The sequence below is a fragment of the Rhinolophus ferrumequinum genome, chromosome 22, assembly GCF_004115265.2.
Source record: "Rhinolophus ferrumequinum isolate MPI-CBG mRhiFer1 chromosome 22, mRhiFer1_v1.p, whole genome shotgun sequence".
NCBI lineage: Eukaryota > Metazoa > Chordata > Mammalia > Chiroptera > Rhinolophidae > Rhinolophus > Rhinolophus ferrumequinum.
Genome location: NC_046305.1, coordinates 26077390 through 26104736, shown reverse-complemented (window position 1 = coordinate 26104736; position 27347 = coordinate 26077390). Strand labels below are relative to the sequence as shown.

At 53.8% G+C, this 27347-nt stretch overlaps 1 protein-coding gene across 6 annotated transcripts in view; it reads left to right on the top strand.

The window, feature by feature from the left end:
- The first annotated feature begins 1515 nt into the window (after positions 1 to 1515).
- The window catches only part of CNTN2 (contactin 2), a 32515-nt gene continuing 6683 nt past the window's right edge, over positions 1516 to 27347 (top strand). The window contains exons 1-20 of one of the 6 annotated variants that reach the window (XM_033093189.1): positions 1696 to 1827; positions 3044 to 3260; positions 10639 to 10764; positions 15340 to 15484; positions 15627 to 15802; positions 15964 to 16059; positions 16464 to 16673; positions 16957 to 17056; positions 18272 to 18447; positions 18833 to 18969; positions 19430 to 19559; positions 20942 to 21092; positions 21212 to 21339; positions 21688 to 21863; positions 22378 to 22498; positions 22979 to 23143; positions 23608 to 23757; positions 26148 to 26218; positions 26545 to 26779; positions 27114 to 27226. In XM_033093189.1, coding sequence (XP_032949080.1) covers positions 10695 to 10764; positions 15340 to 15484; positions 15627 to 15802; positions 15964 to 16059; positions 16464 to 16673; positions 16957 to 17056; positions 18272 to 18447; positions 18833 to 18969; positions 19430 to 19559; positions 20942 to 21092; positions 21212 to 21339; positions 21688 to 21863; positions 22378 to 22498; positions 22979 to 23143; positions 23608 to 23757; positions 26148 to 26218; positions 26545 to 26779; positions 27114 to 27226 — 2550 coding nt within the window. In that variant the 5' untranslated portion in view covers positions 1696 to 1827; positions 3044 to 3260; positions 10639 to 10694. Of the gene's footprint in view, positions 1828 to 3043; positions 3261 to 4867; positions 5041 to 10638; positions 10765 to 12939; positions 13077 to 15339; positions 15485 to 15626; positions 15803 to 15963; positions 16060 to 16463; positions 16674 to 16956; positions 17057 to 18271; positions 18448 to 18832; positions 18970 to 19429; positions 19560 to 20941; positions 21093 to 21211; positions 21340 to 21687; positions 21864 to 22377; positions 22499 to 22978; positions 23144 to 23607; positions 23758 to 26147; positions 26219 to 26544; positions 26780 to 27113; positions 27227 to 27347 lie in introns of those variants that run through there. The other 5 variants (XM_033093188.1, XM_033093186.1, XM_033093187.1 and 2 more) reach the window with 5 other exon arrangements.

The window sequence follows — 27347 nt, the reverse complement described above, 5'->3', positions numbered from 1 at the left end:
CCCTCTTTGCAGAGCCTGGGCTGACCTGGGTGGTGTCAGAGGGCACGGCTCACCTCAGGAGCTCAGGGCCCACGTGCCAGCCCCACAGGAAGACAGACAGAAAAGGACATTGTGGGCAGAGGAGGCAGGAAATGGAAGGTACGTAGAAGGGATTTGCACAGAGGCGTGCCAAGTCGTCCAAGACACGGTGGCACAATCAGATGTCTCTCCATCTGAAACAAAGCAGACTGTCTCCAGAGTTGGGAAAGCCCTTCAAGAGGGGAGTGGCAGGATGGGAGAGGAGGACATATCGGACTTGGGCAGGCATTCTGGGCCTTGGAGGCTGGGCAGCGAAACCTCCCTCACACCACATCTCCTTCTCCTTTTCCAGGCCCTCCCACTCGGGCCAGGATTGTCCCAAAACCTTGTGCCCTGCTCCACTCAGGATGACACATTGCAGTGCTCCAGGCTTGACAGGTACAGCCATTTAAAACTCTGAGGCTCGCCTGGCCCTGCCAGCTGTTTCAGCATCTGGACCGCTCACTGGTCTTGCCTGTGTGAGCTGGACAGCAGGTGGCCCAGAGGGGGATGAGACAACAGTGACAGCCTGATGGGGCTGACTGCTGCCGCAGATGGCTGGTCCCTCTACCTCCAGGCCCCAGCCTTTCTGGTCACAGCCCTCTCCCCATGACAGGAGAGATATTGCCAACCTGGGTGAGCATCTAGAATCTCAGAGCTGGCAGGCAACTGGCCATCATTAACCCCTTCGGTTTCCACGTGAGGCTCAGACAGGACAGGGTACGTAGCCTGGCACACAGCCCCTCAGTAGCACAGCCCAGCTTACTCTTCAGACATTCAGACCCCTAATCAAGTGAGCTTTTCGCGAATCACACTGCTGGTTGATTAAAAACAGGATTGGATCCATAAGTACTGATGTGGAAAGGTGTCCAAGATCTATTATAGTTAAGAAATATTCTGCAAATCATGATTTGTGATCCACTTTCATAAAACAATACTAATAAGCCATGTAATTATATACATGAAAATAATAAACCTGGAGGCATGTAACTCAAATTTGTTAAGGGACTTTCACTATTTTTAAATTTCCTCTAGTTTTACAAAGAGCTGTGTTACTTTTATAAGGAAGGGAAACAATAAAGTGAACATGTGGGGGTGGGCCAAGGAAGGAGCCCCTCCCACAACAAGCTGGGGATTTCTGATTTGCATCCCGCCCTCCAATAGGAGATTTCTGGGGAAACAATGAGTTTGGCTTCATGGGTCTCCAGGGTTTGAAGAGCAAGAGCCACTTTCTTTTCCCTGTGCACCGCACCCCTTTGCAGCCCCTTGAGCTCTGGGCTGGGCGGGGATGGGGGAGTGGGCAGGCCAGACAGCGCACCCCGAGAGCTGAGCTGCCCATGCTGCTCATGCATTACGGTGCCCTGGCTTGCTCCCTAGTCCTTATATGACAGCAAATGAGGTAAAGCCGGGAGGGTGGGGACGAGAAAAGGAGTGGGAGGGGGGCAGAAGGAAGCCATCTCCAGGGCCCCTTAGCGTTGGCTGAGGACCGTAGCCAGCCAGTGAGCGGAGCCTGGGAGAGGGAGGAGCACATCTTGATGCAGAGATGCTGCAGTGGCTCTGGGCGCACACACACACACAAGCGCCCTCACCCGCTGCCGCCACCACCGCCACCGCCACCGCAGCTGCCGCCACCACACCAGGACAGCAGCGAGCAGCTGAGGGAGCAGGGAGGAAAGGAGGCCGGCCCAGGGGGCTGGCAGCTTGCTGGCTCCTGCTCACCACCTCGGGCAGCGCCTGCCTGCCCCAGCCCACATCCTTCTTTCACCCCAGGTAGGTGCCAACCGCTTTTGTTTCCTCCCTTCCAGTGGCTCCCCAGGGCGCTGTTATGAAAAGGGGCTCAGAGCTCAGTGTCCTTGCAACTTGGGAGGGGCTGAGGCAGGGCGGGAACCTGGCTGGGTCCAGTCTGACTTCTCACCCCAGTCTGGTGGTGGCTGCTGGGAGTGGAGGTCCCCTCCGCCCTGTCTATGTGGGTGGCATCCTGCAGGGCCCTGGCAGGCCAAGCCTGGCCAGGAAACTGGCCCCCAGCAGTGTGTCCAGGAATTCAAGCCACCACCAGCTGACAGCAGCAACTGCCTGCAGAGAGGGCAGCGCTAGGGACCCTGCCCTGGGCCCCCAGTCCAGGACCAGAAAGTCCCTGAGGCCAGGCCCTGAGCCCTGGCCTGCCCATAAATGTCCCTGAATGGAATTGAGTCTGACTGCCCCGACTCGACTTGAGGTTGCCCTGCGTCTGCCTCTGCAGGGTGACCTCTTTGCAAAGTCTCGCTGCAGTTTCACAGAGGAGGCAGTGGAGCAAGTTTGGGCAAAGACATGTATAGGAGTGGGGACTCAGGAAGGAGAAACTGAGGCAAGTCACCTCCCTAAGCGAGAGCGGCTGGGACTATAGGGGCTGAAATTCCTTTTTTTCCCTTCCCTCCTCCCCAACCCTATCTTCTCCTCAAATCCCTGCCCCTCATCCTCACCGGCAAGAGAGAAAGATTTGCATGAAGTTTGGCTTTCCCGTAAGGAAAGGGGCTGGAACTAGAGAGGGGGAAGGGCACAGTTTAGGAGGTCTAGAAAAACAGGGCCAACCGTCTCCCCAGCACCATGCAGACCAGAGGTGGGGGAAGCAGCTCCAGCCAGAGCTGAATCCCACTGCCTTCTCCAGGAGGGCTTCAAGGTCTGGGAAGCAAAAAAGGGGGGTGAGATGAGACAGAGCCTGTGGAAGGAGAATCCTGGAGCTACACGGTACAAAGCCAGGGGTGCTTCAGCCACAGACCACTGAGGGCCAAGCCTGTGCCCAGGGAGGAAAAGCTGTCAGTCAAGGTTGTTTGGAGGGTTGAGAATCCAGACAGACCAGGATGGGATGGGCTGTGAGTTCATGGCCACAGCCCTGGAGAAGGACGGGTTTTCCAGGAGCTAAGTTACCTGCCCTTAACTTCCCCGACTCCGTGTCCAGCCTGCAACTGGTCAGACCCTACCACACTTTCCTTTCTGCTTGACTCCCCAGGGCCCCCAAACACCCTTCCCAGACCAGCCAGCATCCTTCTTCTGCTCTGAGGGAGGCGGCAGCAGGAATAGCCCAATACCCCAGTCTGTCAGTACCCTCGTGACCTCCTGGGAAGCGGTCTGATTCTTCTCCTACCCCTCAGTCCACTTAGCCACGCGGCCTCTCAGTTACACTCAGAGGGACCAGATGAGCCACTGAGGATCCAGGGCAGCAAAGGGTGAGGCCCCTGTGGGAGAGGGGTGTGACCTGGGCTCCTGGGGGGCGGGGCGCAGGGAGATGGAGCCCTGACTCCTGGCCTGGAAAGACAGAGTTCTGCCCTTAGAGACAGCAGCATCTAATCCCTCCCCAGGTTGCCACACCAGTTAACTCTTTCTAGCCAGGCTGCAGAAACATTCAAGCCAGGTTTTTGCCACAAGGTCAAAGTTCTTCCTATTTTCCTGTAGGATCTATCAGGAGTCCCCAGTCAGCAAAAGGGAGGCAGGAGGTGAGACAGATGGGGAGGGGGTCTCTGAGCCCATGACATCAATGTCACCAAGGTCCACCTGTCTTTCTGGTGCTCAGCATGACTCTCAGCATGCACTTTCTCTGTGACTCTCTCTCATTCTCGTTCATCCTCTACTCCCCACCTGGCCAAGCTCTCTCTCCCCTCACACTTTCTTGCCTGGTCAAATGTACTGCACCTTCAGCCCTCAACCTACCCCCACACCATTCCCGCTGCCAGATTTCACTTCTTATGTAACTCCATTCCAGCACCTTGTCTGTCAGCAGCTGTTCAAATAGAGACACATGTGGGATGGGCCTCTGCGGATGGTGTTCAATGGGATGGCTGCACATATTGCCTTTGATGGACCAAACGTTTTCCTCAGGAGCGAGTGCACGGGACAGGCTGCCCTCAAAGCGGCTTCTCTGAGGCCACAGGGGAGCAGCTCGTCTGGGGTGGTTTGCAGGGTGCACGTCTTCCATCCCTGTCCCAGAGCATCCTCAGACCAAATGTTTGCGAGAACGTTCATCTCAAAGACAACCTACGCCTGCGTGTGGGTGCTATTTGTATTTTTGAAGGGATTCCTAGGACAAAACTAGGGCGTTAGCAAGAATGGGCTGATACTCAGGGAAAGAAGAACCAGAGCGAAGAATATGCTCTGTGGATTGGAAACTGGAGGGATTGGAATTAGATTGCAGGAGGCATTTCCTCACTAGGAAGATGACCCTGAGGTGAGACAATCTTTCCAGTGACTCTAAAAGGCTGTAGAAAACTGGGGTCAGGTCTAAGGTTAGAAACAGTCCTGCCAAGAGATAGAGGTTGGGCTAGAGGACCCTGTAAATTTCTTCCAGGCTCAGGTTATTCTCTTTCAAATGGTAACAGGTAGGGGTTACTAGGAATATGTAAGAAGACAGACATCCTTTTCATTCCCTCAGGCCTGCTGGCCACCTCTCATCCTTCTGGACAAACTCCCCCTGCCCCCCCCACTCAGGGCTTTGCAAACCTGGAACATCATGGGAGTTTCTGTGGGTTCTGTGCCCTATTGGTAATCATCCTGGAGTAAAGAAATCCTTCCTTGGGTTTAATGAGTTCTCTTGCTACAAAATGATCTATGTTTCCTTGTTTACCCAAAGAGAATGCAAACAAAAACAAAGGTGTGTGACATTCTCCCCCCAAAATAAACATACAGCATCGCAGGACACATGCAGAGCAAAGCACACCTCAGTGTGCTTCTCTTCTAACGAGCTTCAGCACGTTCCCCTCCCCGCACAGGGCACCATCGGATGAAACCTGCTGGGTCTCCTCCAGCTCCAGCCCACATCTTCTCAATGTCTGCCAGCCTCACAGACCAAGAGGCTACCCTACCCTGTGTCTGGCTAAGGCGGCCTCCTTGCAGTGCAGGCCAAGAGGTGCAGTTCACCTGGACCCCAGAGCAGAAACTAGCCTGAAGGGAGGAGCAGATTCAAACCCACCCCCACCAGGCTTGGCTCTGAACTATCCAGCAGGAAACTATCTGGTAATTGGGAGGAGTCTCCTCTCCACGGGAGTGAGGAAACATGCAAAATTGCTCTGCATGTTTCTTCCTAATTTAGTTCTTCAGAACCAAACTGAAACAATTGTTCTTACTTCTGATGTCTCAAAAATGGGCCCTCCTTCCAAAGCCCTGGCTCCTTCTGCCCCATACCACACACGGAGCAGGCAGGAGAGTAGGAAATCTAGGGGTCCAAACGTGCTTGCCCCTTATCCCAGTTCCTCTCGAGATGGAAGTCTCTCCCCTCTGTTCACTTCCCACTGAGGGTCTCTCCAAGGGAGAGGGCAGGGACAGGAGGGCCAGAGGCTCCGCACTGCAGATCAAAGGTCAGACTCCATCAGACCCAAGGCTGAAAGCTCACATAAATCCTTGAGGCTGGGAGTCACAGTTCTCCCCAGAGGGCACGGCAGTGCCAGGGCTGGGGCCTCAGGGAGTCAGCTGCCAGTACAAAGAGGCTGCAGAAAAAACTGGGGGAGGAGAGGGAGGGGGCACATTAAGGGGGCTGAGAAGAGACTCAGCTGCACAGCTCCCCTGTCCCCATGAGGCCAAAAGAGGTCCCCACCCCACCCAAATCTGCCCCCAGGACCTCCTCCAGCTAAGGGCACCAGGCAACCGAGGCCTCTCAACCATGGTCCTCCTCCTCCAAGCTCCTACCCGCCTGACAGGTAGCCCCACCAGGTCACCACAGACCCCTGTCCTGCCAGAGGGATGTGGAGTGTTCACCGTTCCTGGAGGACAGTGATCCTATCCCAGATGGCAATTCCTTTCTTAGGCAGAGTCTCCCTCCCATCTTAGACCCCCACAGGTAGGGATGGCAGAGGGGGAGCACCTGCTTGGGAGTGCCCACGTGCATGTCCTAGCCAGGTGCTCTCCTGAACACATGGCATCTGGGTGTGACTCTGTGTGTCCTTGTGCCCTCATCCGGGGTGGTGTGGTTGCTGGGGCTTGCCTGGACCCACTGTACCTGTGGGGTGTAAGAGAAGGAAGGCACCTGCCCAGGGAGATGGTGGGAATCTGTCAGTATCCTAAACACATGTGAGTGCAGCCCGAATGTCCGTGACTATGCAGCAGTGAGCCTGACTCAGCCAAGTGTCTGTGGCTGGCTGTGTTCCTCCGTGTGCTAGGCCTGTGGGCAAGTGCTGTGAGAGCCTCACTGGGAAGACCTGATCCTTCCCATGCACTAACTAAGGGCCAGGAATGGTGCTGACCTCACAAGACTCCCCTGAGCTTCTCATCCCCATTTTGCAGATGGGAGACTGAGGCTCCGCCACATTAAGTAATGAATGTATTAACGAGTTATACTGGTTAGTTACACTAGAGTTATACTAGCTGGTAGCGCGAGGCCCGTTGGTTGAGAGTCTACCCTATTAACCGGTGTGCTATGTTGCTGGATGGAAGATGGTGGGGAGGAGAGCTGAGGGGCTCCTCCAGTACTTGTCAGCTCATAATAAATCACTCAGTCTCTGCCCTCAACTGGACCCCCAACAACCCCCTTTCCTACCACCGCATCTGAAAGCTGCCCTCAGTGCTCACATCTCCACTGGGGATTGGGAGGAGACAAGTTCAGGGACCAGGAGCTGGGTATCCCAAGCAGTAGCGTTTGGGCGGAGTGTACCTTTCCTTTTCTGACTGGCTCTGTGCAGGGATCCTGAGCCCAGCAAACCGTGTCATGTGCTGAAGTCCAGCTCTCAGCCTTCCGTCTCCCAGTTGTTCCCCAGGCCCTTTGTTTCCTGGGCCAAGCAATTTAGCCAGCTTCCCCTGGAGCCATGAACCCCCAAGCAGCCTGCACCCCCATGTGTTGGTGCCTCACAGGACCAGCCCCTGATGGTGACAGCCTGTGCCCGCCTGTACCAGTGCAGCTGGCCTGGGTCAGGCTTGGCTGGCTCAGGGCTCATGGGGCCAGCTCTGGACCTGGCACAGCTCCACTCCAGCCTTGCTCCTGACAAAAAGACCTCCTCCATCCTGAGCATTCTAGAATAAGTCACAGGGCGGATGGTATAGGAGATGACTGGCCCGTGCAGCTAACGAGCACATCCTCAGTGGCACTCAGTTGGTCAGGGAGCTCCGAAAAGGCAATTTTTATTACTGTCTCCCCAGTGCTTAGCACAATGCCTGACACGTGGTAATAAATACTGGAAGGAAAATGGACGCAAGGCAAGACTGCATGCCCATTGCCTCATCTTCAGGGAGGCAATAAGCTCCAACCTTTGACCCAGACTCTGTGTGTGTGTGTGTGTGTGTGTGTGTGTGTGTTCACACAAGGCGTGGCACACAGTGGAGCTCGTTGTACATCTGATTGGGCTGACTCATCTCTAGTGCTCCCCAAGGGCAACTCCAGGTGTTCCTGGACCCCAGTCCCTGCCCCAACCTCTTCCACCCCATGTCTCCCCTGAGGCTGCAGGTCTGTCCCCCGGGGATGCCCAGGGCCTGTGAGCCCAGAGGTGACTGATAAAAGTCTGGGTTAAGTTAGAGTTTGGGAGAAACAGTGGAATTGGGTTATCCAGGAAGTATGGTAATTACCTATGGTAAGAGATAAAACATAATTCTGACCACTGTGGTATAAAGGTGAGTGATCCAGGGTGTAGGCCTCCTGGTGGGTCACAGGGAAACAAAGCAGGGGCTGGGTCTTCATGCCCTGTGCCAGGCAGGGAGACACACACATTCACACACACGCACACACACATACACATGCACGTGGATGCACACAGACCAGACACACACAGGCACACAGAGACACATGCCATACATAGAGACACAAAGACCAGACCTCACATTCACACAGGGACATATAGACACACAGATATACACAGACATCACATACATGCACGTGCACGCACGCGCACAACCACTCGCTCTAGCCAGCACTGCTGGGGAGCCGCAGCGGGCTCCTGGGTCGTCTGTCTGTGCTTTGCTCTGGCTCACTCAGGATAAGTGCCTAGATCCCAAGCTCCTCCCTAGCCGGCACCCTGCCCCTTCACTAAGCTCCCAGGACTGGCAGGCAGACAAAGAGCAGGAAGCAAACGAAGATTGAGCAGTTCTCTGTGCCAGATTGTGGGATGTGGCACACCAACACCAAGGGGGCATCTTCAAACTTTGTGGAACTGTGGGACCCTTTGTTTAAAGGGAACCTCTTAGGGAAATCCAGTAGATAAAGCAAGATGTAAGTGGAGCTGCTCCCGCTGGTATGGGGAAGTGGTCTGGAGTCCCGTCCTTTCTCTGTCCCATCCCCCGTGACCCCAAGACTTCCACTGTAGTGCACTCCACTACCTCATGGAACATTCAGAATACCTCTGCAAAGTAAGTGCCATGATCTCCACTTTGCAGATGAGAAAACTGAGGCTCCACCAAGGGGAATGCCTTGTCCCAGCTCACAAAGCTGTTCGGAGATGAGCCCTGTCAAAGCCTGAGACGGTTCACAGAGCCCAAGAGGCCCTGTGAGGAGAGCTTCCTGCGTTCCTGTAGCATCCAAGGCTATACTTCCAGATTTTCCCATGACTGAACACTATGCACACCCTAGACACCGAAGTGTGTATGTGAGAATGTGTGTGAAAGAGTGAGTGTGTGAAGATGAGTGTGAGAGAGGAAGTGTGAGTGTGTGAGAATGTGTGAGAGAGAGTGTGTGAGGGTGAGAAGAGTGTGTGTGTTTGCTGTGGGGAGCCCTGAAGACTGGTCAAACCGACCAGCTGTCTATTGAGTGCCACTGTGTGAGGGTGAGTGTGACAGGGTATGTCCACTGGCTCCTGGAGGCACAGAACACAGCTGTCCTCAAACAGTTGAATGTGCCAAAAAAGGAGCTTCACCAGGTACACGTGATACCAAGATGAAAGAGACACGGTCTCTCCCTTTGGGGAGTTCACAACCTTCTTCAGAGGCAGAAGTGCCTCTGTGGGCAGGGCACCGCAGGTGCAGTCAAGAACAGAGCTGAATTCTAACTGTGTGCACAGGGGGCATCCTCGGGGCTTCCTGGAGGGGGTGAGATCCGAATGGGGCAGTGAGGGACGAGTGTGCTTTGTCTAGGAAGGGCATTGTAAGGGAGTGGAGGCACATAAGTAAAGACACAGAGATAGGGGTGTTGGAGGAATGTCACAGGGACTGGAAGTCCAAATTTCTGGGTTCAAGTCTGGAATTGAAAGTGGCAAGGACAGGGAAGGGCAGGCAGTCGTGGATAGGTGCCCCCACCCCACGCCCCTTTCCTGACAAAGGGAAGTGAGTATGAGTTAGGGTGGGAGAGAGAGTGCTATCTCTTTACACACTCCCCCCACCCCAAACACCCTACACCCTCTGCCTACATCCTCCATGACAGGCTCTGGGGCCAGTTCCCCTCCTTCCTCCCAGCTTCTTCAGGTGCCAGCTGTGACTATTAAGGAGGCAGGAAAAGGTTGTGGGATGATCAACCATTGAGGTTTAAAAGGTTTGGGGGACGTTCTTTCCAAGAGTATGAAGCATAAAGATTGGGACATTCTGAGCTTGCATTGGTTTTCAGACCCTGCGCTGAGCCACGCAGAGTCTCAGGTCATCTGCAGTCTGCCTTCTCCCCTTCCCCGGCCTCATCCAGGGGACACATTCCAGGCCCTCAGCAGCCCTGCACTCTCAGAGCTGGAAGGGACGTTAGAGAGCACCCATTCTACAGATGAGGACACTGAGATCCAGAGATGGCATGGGTCTTGCAGCCAGTTAGTGGAAGAGCCCCCAGCCAGGCTCTGTCACCTGAGCCCCAGCCCCCCTCCCCCTGCTCTTAGGGATCTGCAAAGCCAGCAGGGAGGGCGGAGAAGCAGGATCTGCAGCTGCGTGATCTGGCTCCCTGTGGCAGCTCTGACAGGGAGCCTTGAGAGCCCAGTGAGCCAGTCTCACCCAAATAACTGGAAAGCAGGCCCCTAAGATCCTGCATTCCCCCCAAAATTCAGAAAGTCCACCAGACATGGGGAGTAGATGGAAAGCCTGGTCTTGCCCTTGCTTCTAAAGATGAGACCTCCATCTGTCAGACTGACGGACAGGGCTCTGACTTGCTGTCTCTGCCACCCCCCCCCCCCAAGGAACAGGTTCTCCAGAGCTTCTCAGATTTAACCAAGTCTGCTCATCTCTGTGCAAGAGTGAGGCTCCTCTGGGAGCTGCGTTAACTGTTTCAGACCCAAAGGCCTGTCTGGGAGGGGCAGGAGAATTGGGCCTCCATTGCTAGAGGAAGATGTTACTAGTTCCCCAAACCCAGCCCCAGGCCCTGTTCTCCTCCAGACCCACACCAAGAGCTATTATGGGTGAGTGAGCAGGTGGTCCTTGACTCCCAATTAGTCACTGCTTCACTTCCTGAGCAGCACCCTGCTGGCTGCTGGGTGGAAGGGTAGGCCATAGGTTGCAGGGCAGAGCCAGACTCCCAGGGGGCCTGTAGGAGGCATTCAGCCCTGGGAGGGGGGAGGCAGAGAGGGTGAGGAGATGGGGGAACCTCCTTGATAATAGCCACGACCCTTCCCCTGGGGCCCTGGGAAGGATGAGTGCTTTTCCAGCACTCTCCCAGGCAAGACCCAGATACGCCTGCAGCTGGGAGGGGCGAGCCTCAGCTCAGGGTCCTCCCCTGTTTGGCCTCCCTAGGTCCTTCTCAACCTCCCACTGGGCTCTGCTCTCCACTTCTGCCCAGAACACTCGCCATGGGGATACCCCCCAGGAGGAAGTCACACCTGCTGCTGTTGGTGGCTGTGGTCCTTGTCTCTTCTCCAGGTAAGGGGGTTCATCTGGTCTCTGAAACCCAGCAGGGATGGTTGTATCATTATATCATTGCTATTATTTTGCTGATGATTGAAGAAATTACTGACTCTGCATTGCTATAGTATTTACATTTCTGAGGCCATTTCCTGGCCAAAATTTTCCGTGTTTGTGGATCTTACCTTCCCTTTGAGATTAGAGAGGGACTGAGTCTTTGCCATATTATAGATGAAAGAAACATGATCAGAGAAGGTGAGTGGCTTGCCCTGGGTCACCCAGCAAGATTATTGGTACAACCAGATCTCCACACTATCAGCCAGGAGTTGCCTCTAAGTGTGCTCTGTCCAGTATGTAGCTAATAACCAAGGGACAATTAAAACGAAGATAAAGTAAATTTTAAAATCAGTTCCTCGGTTATACTAGCCAGATTTCAAGGGCTAATAGCCACATGGCACAGCACAGATTACAGAACATTTCCATTGTCACAGAAAGCTTTGTTGGGTAGTACTGTTCTAGGGTCCCTGCCATGAGGAGGCAGGGATCAGTATCACAAAGCTCTGGGATGGTTCTTCTGCAGCCTGGCAGAGGGAGTAAATGTGAAACAGGATCTGGGAAGAGCAGAGACAGAGCACGGGGTGGCCCAGGCAAAAGGCAAGAGGGACTCAAGCAAAGGCTCTCCTGCTGGGGTGCTCTGAGGTGGGAAGAAGGGAGGAGGGGACTGACAGGAGGAGGGCGTGGTGAAGTGGGCAGTGCAGGCCCCTGCAGAGAGGCCCAGGTAGCTGGACTCTGGAGCATGTGCCTATCTGATAGCTGGAGGGAGCAGCCGCTGTCTGCTGCTACTCTGAGAGGCCCGCTGGGACCCCTCTTCACCCCTCTGCCCTGACCCCTAGCCCAAATCAATAGATGGCTCTTTTCTCCTTAAAGATCTCCATGGTGAGAAGGAATACCGCCCTACACCATCCTTCTGGAGATCTAGCCATCACCGAATCCACCCCACCCCCTTCCTGCAAGGCTGCAGCCTGCACATTCTAGGTGCTTGTCTCACCAGGGAAGGACTCCACTGGCATACTTTCAGATGTTCTCATTATGCCCTGTCTCCCAATCCTGCACCTAAGTCACTGAGGCTGCTGGAACATAGGAATGACCCAGAAGGTGGGAGGAGCCTCCCGGCCCCCACCCCCAAACCTAACTGCCTGTGCCAGGGCCCACCTGGTCTGGAGGAGCTGTTGGGTTGGGGAACCCCCGCCACTGACAGAGGAGACACCCACGCCAGAGAGAGCAGAGGAGAGGGACCTGGGCCAGTTCAATGCCGGGACCGCATCATCTGAGACAAGGGGTGTGGGCAGTCTCCAGGGTCCTTAGGTCCAGAGATGCAGGAAAGCTAAGGGTGAGGGAGCCTGGTCTGCCACGTTGCAGAGCTCCAGAGACAGGAGTGGGACATCCTGTCACTTATTCCCATTCCTCTCACTAAAGTGCCACAGCTCCCCTTTCCTTGTTCACCTGGGGCTGCACCCGGTGCAAGGAAGTCAGTGGGGATTCCCCTCCACTCTCACAGCGCTCACATCACCTTCCCCTGCAAGGCTCCCCATGCCTGTGTTTGGGGAGCAGGGTTGCCAGGACAGAGAACCAGGGAGAATCAGAGAAGATGTGGAGCAAGGACAGTAAGGAAGCAATGACTCTGCCTGAGAGTGTGTGTGTCTTCAGAGGAAGGTGTGGAGAGAGTGAGGGTGTTTCTGTGGGCATTTGAGAGGGTGCAGATGTGAACAAGTTGTTGCATGGAGGGGTACTACATTTGGGGGGATGACGAATGTGTGCAGAAGGCCCTGCAGCATAGTGCAATGCCTCTCAGTGCCAGCTGCCCTGAATAATGCCCATGAGGCATTTTTAAAAGCTGGATTTCTGGGCCTCCTTCCTGGAGATTCTGACCCTGCACCTCTGGGGTGGAACAAGGCCTCTGTTGGTCCCGATGGGGACTGAAATGAAGAACCATGGCCACTGTAGTTGCGGATGCTGGCTCTGGGGCGAAGCTGGCCAGGATCTAAGTCCCTCGCTCTGCCCCTTTTGCTGTGTGATTTGGAGCAAGTGACTCAACCTTCAAGTGTCAGGTTCCACATTAGTCAGATAAGGAAATGGCAGTACCTACCGTGTGTCCCCGAAAATAAGACCTAACCGGAAAATACGCCCTAACAGGATTTTTCAGGAGGACATCCCCTGAACATAAGCCCTAGTGCATCTCTTGGAGCACAACTTAATATAAGACCCGGTCTTATTTTCGGGAAACACGGTATCTGGTAAAGAGGTTGTGAAAAGGAAACATCCGATAACAAGTAAGGACTCTTATAATTTTTCTTATTATGAATGCAGGGATATGTGTACACAAATAAGTGCACATGGACACTCAAGCAGTATGTGCACGGGAACAGCTGTGTATATAAATGTGTGTATTTGACTGCTGGAGCAGCTTAGAGAGGTTTGCATGTATTGTGTTTCCCCGAAAATAAGACCTAGCCAAACAATCAGCTCTAATGTGTCTTTTGGAGCAAAAATTAATGTAAGACCTGGTCTTTAATATAATATGATATGATATGATATAACATAATATAAATATAATATTAATATAATATAAGACCGGGTCATATATCAATTTTTGCTCCAAAAGACGCATTAGAGCTGATTGTCTGGCTAGGTCTTATTTTCAGGGAAACAAGGTATGTATGTGTGATGTGTGTGCACGTAAGGAAGTCGTGTAGATAAGAGGTGTGGACATGTGCATATGTGGCTATTGGGGCGAGGGTGTGTATATGGCTGAGTGCAAAAGAGAAAGCTTTTACAGGAAGAAAGCCAGTCTGAAAGCATCAGTGTGCCCTGGGCCCACTCAGCCACCCCCACCATCCAGACAGAGTTACTGGAAGCTGCTATTGTGCACGGTGGTTCCCAGCAGCCTGGCTGCCTGTGCCACCCCTCTCTTCCCTCCCTCCCCTCGCGCAGTCCCAGCTGGGGCAGGGGTCCTTACCCTCCACGACCATCATTAACTTGGGATTAAGCTGGGCTCTCCAGCCTCCATCTCCTAGGCCTGGGGCTGCAGTGAAGGGTAGTGATGGGTGGTGGGGGGGATGGGGGATGCCATTTCAGGGAGCCCTGCCTCCTTCCTCATTCTGAGAGCAGCTTAACAGCTGCCCTCACTCCCAGGGGTCCAGGGCTGGGCCTCAGCTGTGGCATAGAGACCCACTCCCCACCCCTGGAATAGGGCTGACAGCTGGATGCACCGGGGGAGGAGGCACTGATTGGTTAATGGGGATCCCACCCCCCATGACCCACCAAAGAGGGCCAGAAATCAGCTGTATTTAGGGGTAGGAGCTGATTAGGAGTGGCCTGGCCCCTGCCTGGCACCACAAAAGCAAAGTGTACCCACCCCCATGAGTCAGCAAATAGAGCCCACTCCCCACGGCTGTGGAAAGGCAGGTGTGAAACTACCTTTTGTGCCTCGGGGTCCCTGACTTGGTGAGGTTGGACAATGGTGCATGAGGAGAGAGGCATCTGCCCTGGGAGGAGCCAGGCCTGAAACTCCATTTGCACAGGAGATGTCCATTTGCTCAGCAAATTCAGGAGAACAGCGTCTAGACCTGTGTGTGCCACAGACTTGCCCTGTGACCCTGGGCAAGTCATTCCCTTTTCTGGGCCTATCTTTCTTAAATTGTCACATTGCAATTTTATAAAAATGCCCCCAAGGCAATCTGCACACCAGCCACCCACCATAAAGCCTTCCTTCCTCCCCCAACCCCCACCCTACCCAGCAGACATTTTCTGAGCACACACATTATGCCAGGCTGAACCCTCCCCTGGGCCCTGGGAGGGGAGTTCATGTTCTTTCTATTTCTCAGGTGAAGATGTTGGGACTCAGAAGGGTTCTAGAAGAACTGGTAAGAGGCTCAGAGCCCAGGCACTTTTCCTTGAGGTCCAAAAGAGACACAAGTCTCCAGGGACACATATTCTCTCTACACCCTCTTGGCCAGTGACTTCCCATGCTTCTTTCAAGGCCCATCTCACATCTTGCAGATCAGCTCTTCCATGAGCTCCCCCTGACAGCCCCGGGACAGTGTCACCTGCTTCCACTCTGAGGGCCCACTGCACCTTGAATCTAAACTGTTCCAGTGCCTCTTACCGCCTTGTACTGGCAGTTTTCTGTCTCCCTCTCCTGGACTGCAAGCTCCTTGAGGAAGAGGGACTGTGACTTACTCATTCTTACCACACAGTCTATATAGCCGGGTGCTGGGTATACAACAGGTGCTCAATACCTGAGTGTAGGATGGGTGGTTGACTGAAATAACTTGCCCAGATAGGGGCTGCCCAACCTATTTAAATTCAAATTTTAATTAATTAAAATTAAATAAAATTAAGACTTTGGTTCTTCAGCTGCACCAGCCACATTTCAAGGGCTCCATAGCAGTGGCTAGTGGCTGTCATATCGGACAGTGCAGAAATGGAACCTTTCCATCATCGCAGAAAGTCCTATTGAACTGTGCAGTCCCAAAGGCCAGGCTTCAGCTGACTCCCAAGCCCTGAGGCCCCTGGTGGTGTCCCCATCTGCAGCTTGGAGCTCAGCCCGGGGATCCCCAGCCACCTTTGGGCCTGTCTTTGAAGACCAGCCCCTCAGTCTGCTATTCCCAGAGGAATCCACAGAGGAGAAGGTGACATTGGCGTGCCATGCCCGGGCCAGCCCTCCTGCCACCTATAGGTGAGACTCCCCCCCACCCCCTCACGGTGGGTCCTGGGGGGCCCTGGGCATCTGTGAGGTTTTGCCTCACATCAGTCCTATGGCTGGGCTGGGTCCAGCTGGGCAGGACTCAGGAGGGCTCCCTCTTCTGCTCCTGCTGCAGGTGGAAGATGAATGGCACTGAGATGAAGCTGGAGCCAGGTTCCCGCCACCAGCTGGTGGGGGGCAACTTGGTCATCATAAACCCCACCAAAGGACAGGACGCTGGCGTCTACCAGTGCCTGGCTTCTAACCCAGTGGGCACCATTATCAGCAGAGAGGCTGTCCTGCGCTTCGGCTGTGAGACCCATGGGGTGCCAGGACACTCTGGGGGAGGGGGAGAGGGGATTGGGGACAATGTCCAGAAAGGGCAGGTGACTACTTCCCACGGAAGCTGAGCTAGGGAGGGGCCCCCAGGCTTGGAGAATGGTTCCTGAGTGCCACCTGGTCTTCACTTCCAGTTCTGCAGGAATTCTCCAAGGAGGAACGAGACCCAGTGAAAACCCATGAAGGTTGGGGGGTGATGTTGCCCTGTAACCCACCTGCCCACTACCCAGGTGAGTTGGGACTCTGGTCCACGGTTAGACAGAAGGTACAGGAGAGGCTCTAGCCAGCTCAGCAACGGAGGGATGGAATAAAAGGTGGTAAGTGACTCTTGGAAGCACTGATCCCTCAGTCCCCAACCTTAAATGTCATTAAGGATCTGTCATTTTCTAGCTTGGTGCCCTGCCTCCTCCTTCAGACTCAGAAGTCCCGAAGGTGCTATTTCCCTAAGACAGCGCTCCCTGAGGGCAGGGATAAAGTCACGTATTCCCCCTAGGTCTCCCCTCAGCCCCAGATCAGAGCACGGGGGTTGTCATAGGACAGGGTCTACAGATCCCCACCAGCATGTTGGGGTCCCACCCATAGTTGCCCTGTTAGCCCAACATCCTCTGGTGTCCCCAAACTCCCCACGTCCTAGGCCTGTCCTACCGCTGGCTCCTCAACGAGTTCCCCAACTTCATCCCTACGGATGGGCGTCACTTCGTGTCCCAGACCACAGGAAACCTGTACATTGCCCGGACCAATGCCTCAGACCTGGGCAACTACTCCTGCCTGGCTACCAGCCACATGGACTTCTCCACCAAGAGCGTCTTCAGCAAGTTTGCTCAGCTCAACCTGGCTGCTGAAGGTCAGGGACAGTGGGCACGGCTGGGAAGAGAGAGCTGAAAGGGTCGGTCGGTGGGTGCTGGAAAAGGAGTTTTCCCCTCAGAGTTTGTGAAGAACTCGCAGGGCACAGGGTCCGGGGCCTGGACACCGGGGCCCTCCTGCTGCAAGGCCACAGACTTTCCCTCCAGATCCCCAAGGGGAAGTGAGTTAAGACGGAGTTAGCTCTGAGCTGTGCTGAGACCCTCACACAGGAGCACCTGACCTGGACCCCTGGCATCTGATCTGCAAAACCCTTCTCTCCCCAGATCCCAGGCTCTTTGCGCCCAGCATCAAGGCCCGGTTCCCAGCAGAGACATATGCGCTGGTGGGACAGCAGGTCACCCTGGAGTGCTTTGCCTTTGGGAAGTGAGTGGTGAAGGAGAGGGAACAGGCCAGCACACAGGTGACCCCAGAGAGAGAGAGGGCAGGGAGGGTCAGCACTCAGTCATTTTGGTATCCCTCACAGGGTCTAGCAGAATGCCAGGCCCACAGTGAGCAGTGAGCACCGCTGACCCAGCACTAACTCTGGTGAGGCATCATGCATGCCAGGGGCCTGGCACATGTTGGGTCACTGGGTCCTCTCATCAATGCATGACAGCTTACGTAACACCTCAGGCTGGAGGCAGGCAGCGCAGTGTACCAACCCTAACCCAGCCTGCCTGGTTCAAATCCCAGCTCTCTCACTTGGGTAAACTACTTAAGCTCTCTGTGCCTCAGTTTCCTTATTTGTACATGGTGATAATAATAGTACCTACCTCATATGGGTTATTATGAGGATTAAATGAGTTAATATATGTAAAGTGCTTAGAACAGTACCTGGCATTTTGTAAGTGTTCTGTGGATGCTAACAGTTATCTTTTTAAAAATTACTATAGAAATCGTGCTCTCCCAGGAAAAGGATTCACTGGAAGAAGGCTAAGCAAATAGCAGATGCTCAATAAATGTTTCTAAAATGAGTGACCACAAATATCTCCTGCTATTTGAGGATGCCCAGGATGCCCCCCTGCTTTGTGGAAAATTATTGGACTTCCAGAAAATCCATAATTAAAGCACAGGAAGGGCAATACATTAACTCTTTAAGACTCACTGATACCTCAGTCCATTTTAGTTCACAGATTACTAATAATTGAAGCCCTTTTAGAAAGTAGAGGAAAGACCCTGTTGGGGGGAGGAGGGAGGGGCCCCATTAAGACCCAGGTTACAGGCCACTGCTGGGAAGGGCAAGCCCAGAAGAGGGGCCAGGGCATGGTAGGGGTGTAGAGGGCAAGTCAGCTTCAGGGTTATAGACCAAGGAAGACCGACTTCATTGGTGTCACAATTATTGCAGGGGAGTGGAGGGGACAGGGCAGACCTACTTCTTGCCTCTTCCCTGCCTGTGCTCCAAGCCCGCCTGGGAGAGGCGCCTCCCTCCCTCCTCTCCTCTCTGGGTTCCTTCCCAGGCGTGGGTCAGCTGCCTTGCTCCCCACGCCCACCTACCCCGCATCTCGGGAAGGCCTGAGAGTCAAGAGTTCCAGGAGCTGTGCATACAGGGGAGTGTGTCCAGCTCATCGCAGCCCCCTCTGGCTTTGTGTCCTCTGCCAGCCCCGTCCCCAGAATCAGGTGGAGCAAGGTGGATGGCTCCTTGTCCCCTCAGTGGGCCACAGCCGGGCCCACCCTGCACATCCCCAACGTCAGTTTCGAGGACGAGGGCACCTATGAGTGTGAGGCGGAGAACTCCAGGGGCCGAGACAGTGTCATGGGCCGCATCATCGTGCAGGGTATGAGCCTGGGTCACCCTCTCCCCGCCTTCATCACCCTTGTCCCTGAGGAAGTCCACCCAAAAATCAGGGAGGAGACTGGGAAGTCCCTTGCTCAAGCCTTCTGGCCCCAGGATTTCACTGGGCTGGGGCCAACTCAGAGCTTCAGTCGGGGGTGAGGAAAACACATGGAAGATTTTAGAATTATTTAAGTCGCTAAAACAGCCACTGGCACAGGCTCAAAGTGCTAACTTGCTCAAGCCTGCTTCTCGCCACACCCCGTCCCAGACTGTTGATGGCGCCCTCTGCTGTCTGGTACCGGAACTGCAGCCCTGCAATTCCGTCTTGTTTAATGAGCTGGAGGCGCCACCCTGCTCATCCCGTCTCTCTCCCTTCCTTCCCGTAGCCCAGCCGGAATGGCTCAAGGTAATCTCGGACATGGAAGCTGACATCGGTTCCAGCCTGCGTTGGGGTTGCGCTGCCGCCGGCAAACCCCGGCCCACAGTGCGCTGGCTGCGGAACGGGGAGCCGCTGGCCCCCCAGGTAGGAGACCTGGGGCTTCCTGCCATATACCAACTGTCCTCTACTCACCTGGTTCCCTCACTCCCCAGATGTCCCCACCACCACCCTCTGGGCCAATTAGCGTGGTTCTAGGTGCTTCTTTACGATCCAGAGGCACATGGCCACAGACTGGTCAACTAGATAGACTCTTGACTGGTGGATCCAGAGACCTGGGTCCAGGCACAACTCAGACACAAAACACTGGTGCTGAGTGGGTCACCTTGTCCCTCTGGCGTCAGTTTGCTGATGTGCAGGGAGGCCTGGGAAATCTCCGAGTCCCGGAATTAAAGGCAGCCCTGAGATGGGACCGGACATAAACCCCCTCCTAGATGGAGTGGCAACCTAGAGTCTCCACTGCACCCACCCCTGTGGGCGCCTCCACCCTGGTCCTCCGGTGGTCCTGATGTCCCTGCCTCATCCTGGGCGGGGCTCTTTTGCACAGACCCGGGTAGAGGTGCTGGCCGGGGACCTGCGATTCTCCAAGCTGAGCCTGGAGGACTCAGGCATGTACCAGTGTGTGGCAGAGAACAAGCATGGCACCATCTACGCCAGTGCCGAGCTGGCCGTTCAAGGTAAAGGGCCCAGGGAGGCTGGGGACATCCCCAAGGAGACACGGGTGGGGCGCTAGGAGTTGAGTTGCAGCGTTTCTGAACACAAAACACACCCTGAAAGTTTTCCTACAGCTTCTGAGTAGAACTCAGGGATTTAAGAAAGGAGATGAGACACTAGACTGAGAGCTCCCAGAGGACAAGGTCCCTGGCTTGATCCTTGTCTGGCACAGACAAATTAAATGTTTACTACAGTGAAGAAAAGACGGCAAAAGTCATTGGCAACCAAATCAGTTAAATTTGTGTTTAACCCAGCCCCTTTTTGGTTATGTGACTTTTTGCAAATCACTTAATCTCTTTGTGTCTCAGTTTACTGATTTATAAAATGTGGCAGTAGTCCTGCCCTCATACAGCTTTTGTGAGACTCAATGAGATGATAGAGGTAAAGCATAAAGGACCTGCACATCACATAACAGGTGCCCAGTAAGTATCAGCTGCTGCTAGGATTCTTATTGTGTGACTTGAGCTCGTGGAACCTCAGTTTTCTCATCTGTAAAATGGACAGAGTGATACTTACCTCATCAAGCTGTAATGAGACTTAAAAGACTCATTCACTCATTCATTCAACCAATATTTATTCAGTACCTCCTGACATAAGCCTCTGCCTTCAAGTATCTTAAAATCCAGTGGAGAGGGACAAATAAACTCAAGATCAAATAATTAAATAAGATCATTTCAGACAGCCATAAAAAATACAGTATAAAGAAGATCCAGAACGGTAGGGGTGAGGTGGGCCAGTGAGATGGGATGGTCAAGGAAGAGGTCCCTGAGGAAGTCACTTTGGAGCTGTGACCTGAATGTTAGGAAGGAGACAATCGTGTGAAGCTGTGGGGGATTTCCAAGCAAAATGTGCAGCCAGTGCAAAGGTCCTGAGGCGGGGAAAAAAGTGACCTCTTCAAAGGACAAAAATGGCCCAGGGGATTGGAGCACAATGAGTAAGGGAGAGAGTGGAGCGAGATGGGGTTGGAGAGGAGGAGACTTAGTTGTGAGTCCTTGTGAGGAGGTGGACTTCATTCTGAGTTCCTGATTCACATTTTGGAAAGGATATTCTTAACTGCTGGGTGGAGAAGAGACTGTAGGTAGAAAGTACAGAAACAGGAAGACCAATTAGGGGGCTTTTCAATAGTCTAGCAGATTGGGTGACTTGGAGCAGCATGCTAGCAGTGGGGTGGTGAGAAGGGGCTGGATTCTCCGTGTATTTTGGAAGTGGTGTTAAGAGTCACTCATGGATTGACCATGGAGGATAATAAGAGGCTTAGCACATGGTTAGCTGATGTCTTAATCAAGGCCAACAGGTATTGTTATGACTCCCTGGGTGACTGTGGGACACTCCCCTTTCCTTCTAGCACTGGCTCCCGACTTCAGGCTGAATCCTGTAAGGCGTCTGATCCCTGCAGCCCGAGGGGGAGAAGTCATTATCCCCTGTCAGCCCCGGGCAGCTCCAAAGGCTGTGGTGCTCTGGAGCAAAGGCACTGAGATTTTGGTCAACAGCAGCAGGTACAACCTACATCCCACCCCAAGCAATTCCTACCCCCCTCATTCTCCTTGGAGATGTGTCCCTTCCTAGACTACAGGGTGTCCCTGGGTTGGCCAGATCTGCTCTGTCCTTGCTGCAGAGTGACTGTCACTCCAGATGGCACCTTGATCATAAGAAACATCAGTCGGTCAGATGAAGGCAAATACACCTGCTTTGCTGAGAATTTCATGGGCAAAGCCAACAGCACTGGCATCTTGTCTGTGCGAGGTAAGGTGCGAGGTATAACTGAGGTTGGTGGGCTTAGCCACCTAGGGGCACCATCCCCCCTGCCATCCTGCCCTGTGTTCCCACATTCCTCCTAGTTTGGTCTGGAGGTTACCCCAGAATACAGTTCACTTGGGACCAGCCTCTAGCCACCATCCAGAATCTAGTCTTGCCTGCCTCCCACACACTCCTGGGGCTGCTGGGAGATCAGGATATGCTTGGCCACACTGCCTCTTCTCATTCCTGGAACTTAGGATAAACCCTCTCATTCCATTCACCCAGGGGTTTTGTGTTTTTCTGTTTGTGTGTGTGTGTGTGTGTGTGTGTGGTTTTTTGTGTTTTTTTTGGCAGATGCAACTAAGATCACTCTAGCTCCCTCGAGCGCTGACATCAACTTGGGAGACAACCTGACTCTGCAGTGCCATGCCTCCCACGACCCCACCATGGACCTCACCTTCATCTGGACCCTGGATGACCTCCCCATTGACTCCGATAAGCCTGGGGGCCACTACCGGAGGGCCAGTGTGGTAAGGCCTGAGGCTGAGAACCTGGGGCTTCTCCCTCCTTCTAGATAGTCAGGGGACCCAAGATGTCCTTAACCATCACCCCCAAAGCCTTTCCCTCAGGAATGCCAACCATGGCAAGCTCATCTTTGGATTCATAACGACCGTCCCTTAGACTGGCAGTTCCCTGGATTCCACTCCAACAAAGTCCATGCATTTAGGAGAGGTTAGGGACAAACCTGGAATTCCAGGCACCCAGCAAGACTGTGCTTGTTATCTTGTCCCTCAACACAAATGACATCATTAACCTGGACCAGTGAAGACTGTCTTGTGAAACAAACTGTTGTTTAGTCCCCAGTGGTACTAAGTAGGGAATAGCTGATTCCTCCCATTGAACAGATAGGAACACTGAGATGTAGAGGGAAGCCTGGACGTAATGGAGCAGGGGACATCGAGCCCTGCCTCATGTCTCCTTGGCTCACTGCACTAGCCAGAGCCAGGTCCCCTGACCTGTCCCCACCCTGTTCCCCATGCGCAGAAGGAGACAGTTGGGGATCTGACCATCCTGAATGCCCAGCTGCGCCACGGCGGCAAGTACATGTGCACGGCTCAGACAGTGGTGGACAGTGCATCCAAGGAGGCCACAGTCCTGGTCCGAGGTGAGGGGGTTTCCCACCCCCACCCCCACTCCCTCAGGGCTATTCTGACCTTCATTCCCTAACTTCCCTCTTCTCCCTGAAAGCTGTTGGGAAGGGCTTCTGACAGAGGTCCTCAGCCAAACTTATCCTGTGGGTCTTTGCAGGTCCTAAATGAAGAGAATATTCTTCCCAAGCCAGAAGTTTAAAAATCCATTCCAAAACACATCCCAAGAACTTTGCTCAGGCCACAAGTTTTCAGAGCTTAGCCATCCCTATATGAGGATCTCTGTGACTCCTCCAGCCTTGGATATATGTTACCACCAGGCACCACCATTCCTCATTCACTGCCCACATTCCTTGCCCTCTCACCCAGGTGTGTGTTTGTGGCGCCCTCTGCTGCCCCTTCTTGGTACTGCACCAGCCCAAACTAGCGTGGAGGAGGTTGACTCAAATTTGAAGCTGCCCATTTCTGACTCACAGTGTTCTTACCTCTTGGTGCAGGTCCACCAGGTCCCCCGGGAGGTGTGGTGGTGAGGGACATTGGCGACACCACTGTCCAGCTCAGCTGGAGCCGTGGCTTCGACAACCACAGCCCCATTGCCAAATACACCCTGCAAGCTCGCACTCCACCTGCAGGGAAGTGGAAGCAAGTTCGGACCAGTAAGTGTGAGTCCCCTCTCCCCCCCACCGCTGTCAGTACTGATAAGGCCTGGCTGTGTGCCAGAGGTGGGGGCCGGGGTCAGAAGGCTGGCGCCAAGCCTGGAGTTTCAACGAGGGACAAGCTTGGGCCATCTGCCTGCAGGGAACTCCCAGGCCAGTGGGGAGCTAGTGGACAGCAAGGGAGTGCGAAGAGAGTTGGAGGAGGAGGTGCTTAGTCTGCACCCTTGAAGTATTGGCAGGACTATTACAGGGGCAATGCCGACATTCGTGGGGGTGTGGGGTGTGCAAAACACCAGCAAAGACTCTAGGGCAGGGAGGACTACTAGTTTTCTGGTCATTTTTCAAAGAGGTATTGAGTGCTTAGTATGTGTCAGGCACCGTCGTGAGAGCTGGATACGGGCCCAGTCCCTGCGCTCTCCATCCAGACCAATAAGCAAATGTCGGAACCCTGACGCGCTGGTGCCTTGCAGATCCCGCCAACATCGAGGGCAATGCAGAGACCGCCCAAGTGCTGGGCCTCACACCCTGGATGGACTATGAGTTCCGGGTCACAGCCAGCAACATCCTGGGCACTGGGGAGCCCAGTGGGCCCTCCAGCAAAATCCGGACCAAGGAAGCAGGTCAGAGTCCAGGGCACAGACTCAACCCCTCTTTAAAAGGAGCCCCAAGCAAACAGCAATTACACAGAGTTGCAACCCTGCTCACCAGCTTCAGACTTTCTAACAAAACAGATGAGAAAGGAATACAAGTCGGGGCTGGGCTACAGCAGTGCAGAGAGGTGGCGGCCGGGGCCATGGCCTATCAGGGCTGGAAGAACTATCCAGTTCGAACCCCTCATTTAAAACATGGGCAAACCTTACAACTCCACATGAATCTACAAGATCTCAAAACAGAGTTTTTTAAAAATGGGGAAAAAACCAAAGTGTGGAGAAAGGAAGGGTACACTGGCAGGGCCTGGACTTGAACCCAGGGCTGATGGACAGATATCCTCACTGGAGGTACAATGGGCTGTAGAAATTGTTTAATGAGGAAGGTGTGTGTGTGAGAGAGGAGAGAAAGAGAGAGAGAGAGAGAGAATGTGGTACAGGGGGCTAGGGAAGCAGCCAGTGTCTCTAGGTCCTCTAAATGGTTTCTTTGGGAGCAGGAGGAATGGATCATCTGCCCACAGCCCTCCTGAAAGGCACGTGGGTGTTGGAATCTGAGTGGGGAAGGAAGGGAAGAGAGCTGGGCAGGCCCGAGGCCCCTGTCAGCATCTGCTGAGAGGTTTCTGCCCACCAACTGAGCCTTTCACAGGTGAAAAGCCAGCATGAGAACCTGTTAGTACTCACAGACCCAGGCAAAGGTCCTGCGACTGAAAATCTACCTCTGCAAGTGGAGGGCAGGGAAAGACCCAAGAAAGAGGCAGGTCCCTCCAGTCTGGCAACTAACAGAGTTTATTAAGAGAAACTTACATAGAGGAGTATCTTGAGCAGCTACAAGATGAAGTGTATATTCTCTGTGCCTCTTGACACAAAGATTATATAGGGAAAAAGGGGGGGATAATCACAGGTACTAGTATCTGAATTCCACCAGGTACGGGAAATTCCATGCTTGACCCAGTGAGGATAAGGGCCTATTCCAGGAACCAGCAAGTACCAGGAGGCAGGGAGGGGCGCTGATTTATGTCAGAATGAACATCACTTACATGTCTCTAAGGGCGGGGGTAGGGTTGGAAAGAAACCTTTGTTCTGGTCCGGGTCCAGCTCACTGGACAGGTGGTGGTCACATCATGGAACAGTCTCTCCTGCCCAGAGCCCTGGGGTCACGGACAGACAGCATGGAATCATGGAGTCAGGCCCTGCCTGTCCTTTCCTGCCCACCCAGGCCTGCCCCGCTGGAGGTGTAGTGAGGGTCTGCCTTCTGGTGTCCCTTCAACACAGTTTCATATATGCCCCAGTCTGACTTTCTGGATTCTTTCTGGAATCATTCAACATTTCTAACTAGCACCTCTCCTGAGTAAGGAATTCCAGAAGGAGCACTTTTCTTGACTGGACTTCTTGCAGAGTCAAACATGGGAAGGGGCGTGGTCTCCTTCATTCTGGTATCCCAGAAGTTGACGAGCACAGACAGCTATGATGCAGAGGAAAGATGATGGGCTTTGAAATCAGAAGAACTGAATTCAGATTCTAGCTGTGCCATTTATTAGCTCTGTGACCTTAGGCAAGTCACTTCACTGCTCTGTGCTTTAGTCTTTCCACCCTGGAAAGGGTGAAATAATGCCCACCTCCCAGGACCAGATGGGCAATGTGTTGAAATGCTCCTTGCAAATTAAAAGCCATAAGCTATAGTCATCAAACCAAGTGATACGTCCTCCAATTGCTGGATCATCTGCAGAATATTTTGACCCTCAGCTAAGTTACCCCCTGCCAAGCTTCATGAGCTATGAAATACATTCTTATTTTAATTTCAGCCTTTTTGAGTATTAGGGACAATTAGGAAATTAAGTGTGCCACAAAAAGAAAAAAAATAATAAAACATCCTGCAACCTAAAAGAAATGTTTTTCCACTAACTGCAGTTCTGGATTATTTATTACCCTTAATTTTAAAGCAAACTGGAGTTGGTCTCTGTTATTTAGTTTAAGCCAACATGAGGGAAGAGGATAGTGATCATTTGTGGAATGCACACACACACACACACACACACACACACACGCTACTGTCTTGTTTAATTTTACTCTTTTTACAACACTTTGAGAGAAACATTATCCTCATCTCATGGAGGGAGAATCAGGCTCAGAGAGGTTAAGTAACTTGCTCAGAGAAACACAGCTAGTAAGTGGCAGAGGTGGGATTTGATTGTAGGTTCTGCTTGACTCCAGAGCCCACATCCAGAGGGACAGTTAGAAGACAAAAAACCAGGGCCCACCTGAAGAGGTGTCCCTGTCCTAGAATGCTTTACAGTCACAGGCTCATGGCTTTTGTTCCCTTATTGCCGGTTAACAAGCCACGTCTGTGTCCTTGGCCCTGACAGCCCCCTCAGTGGCACCCTCAGGACTCAGCGGAGGTGGTGGAGCCCCGGGAGAGCTCATCGTCAACTGGACGGTAAGCTGCAGAGACAGGCAGAAATGTTCTCTGGAGGCGTGGGGGGAACAAGTTCCAGCTTCCCCCACCCCATCCTGACATCTCTGGGCTGGAGCAGCGTGCAGAGAAGACCCAGGCAGAGTTATTGCACAGCCCCATTCAAGCAGACAACGTCTTCTCCCTCCCTTTGCTCCTGCTGCCTCTCGCAGGAGCACCATGCACGATAAAAAGTCCCTCAGGCGCAGGAGTCCGGGGGCTGGCCCTCCTGGGGAAGATTCGGTGGGGCCGGGGAATGGGCAGGAAACGCACCCTCGGCCCCTCGCCCATGCCACGCTCTTGCCCCTCAGCCCATGTCACGGGAGTACCAGCACGGAGACGGCTTCGGCTACCTGCTGTCCTTCCGCAGGCAGGGCAGCACGAGCTGGCAGACGGCCCGAGTGCCCGGCGCCGACGCCCAGCACTTCGTCTACAGCAATGAGAGTGTCCGGCCCTACACGCCCTTTGAAGTCAAGATCCGCAGCTACAACCACCGTGGGAATGGGCCCGAGAGTCTCACTGCGCTCGTGTACTCAGCTGAGGAGGGTAGGCGGACACGCGCCCACCCTGCACCCCACTCCAGCTGCTTGTCCATGCGGGCTAGTGCGGAGGAGTGCTACTCCCACCCGGGCTCAGTTCCATACTGGGGTGGTCAGGATGCCTGGGTTCTAAGCCACTGGCCTCATTTCTAGCTCTTGTACCTGTTTCCCCCCTGAGGCCTAGGGAAGGAGGAGGGAGACTCCCTGGGAACCCCTACGTGGCTTTCACCCTGGATCCTGGGCTCTCTAAAGTCCTAAGCAAGGGCAATCCCAGTTGGCGGCTGCTCTGTAGGACACAGGGAGGCCTCAGCAATCTAAGCCCATTCTGCATTGATCCCCAGAGCCCAGGGTGGCCCCTACCAATGTCTGGGCCAAGGGGGTCTCATCTTCAGAGATGAACGTGACCTGGGAACCTGTGCAACAGGACATGAATGGGATTCTCCTGGGGTACGAGGTGAGCGTTGACCCTGGGGCATGGGAGAGGACAGGGTGCTGAGGCTGCAAGGCTAGGCGGGGGCACTTCACAGCTCACTTGTCACTCCTCCTGGGATCATGCATTCACTAACCTGGCAAAC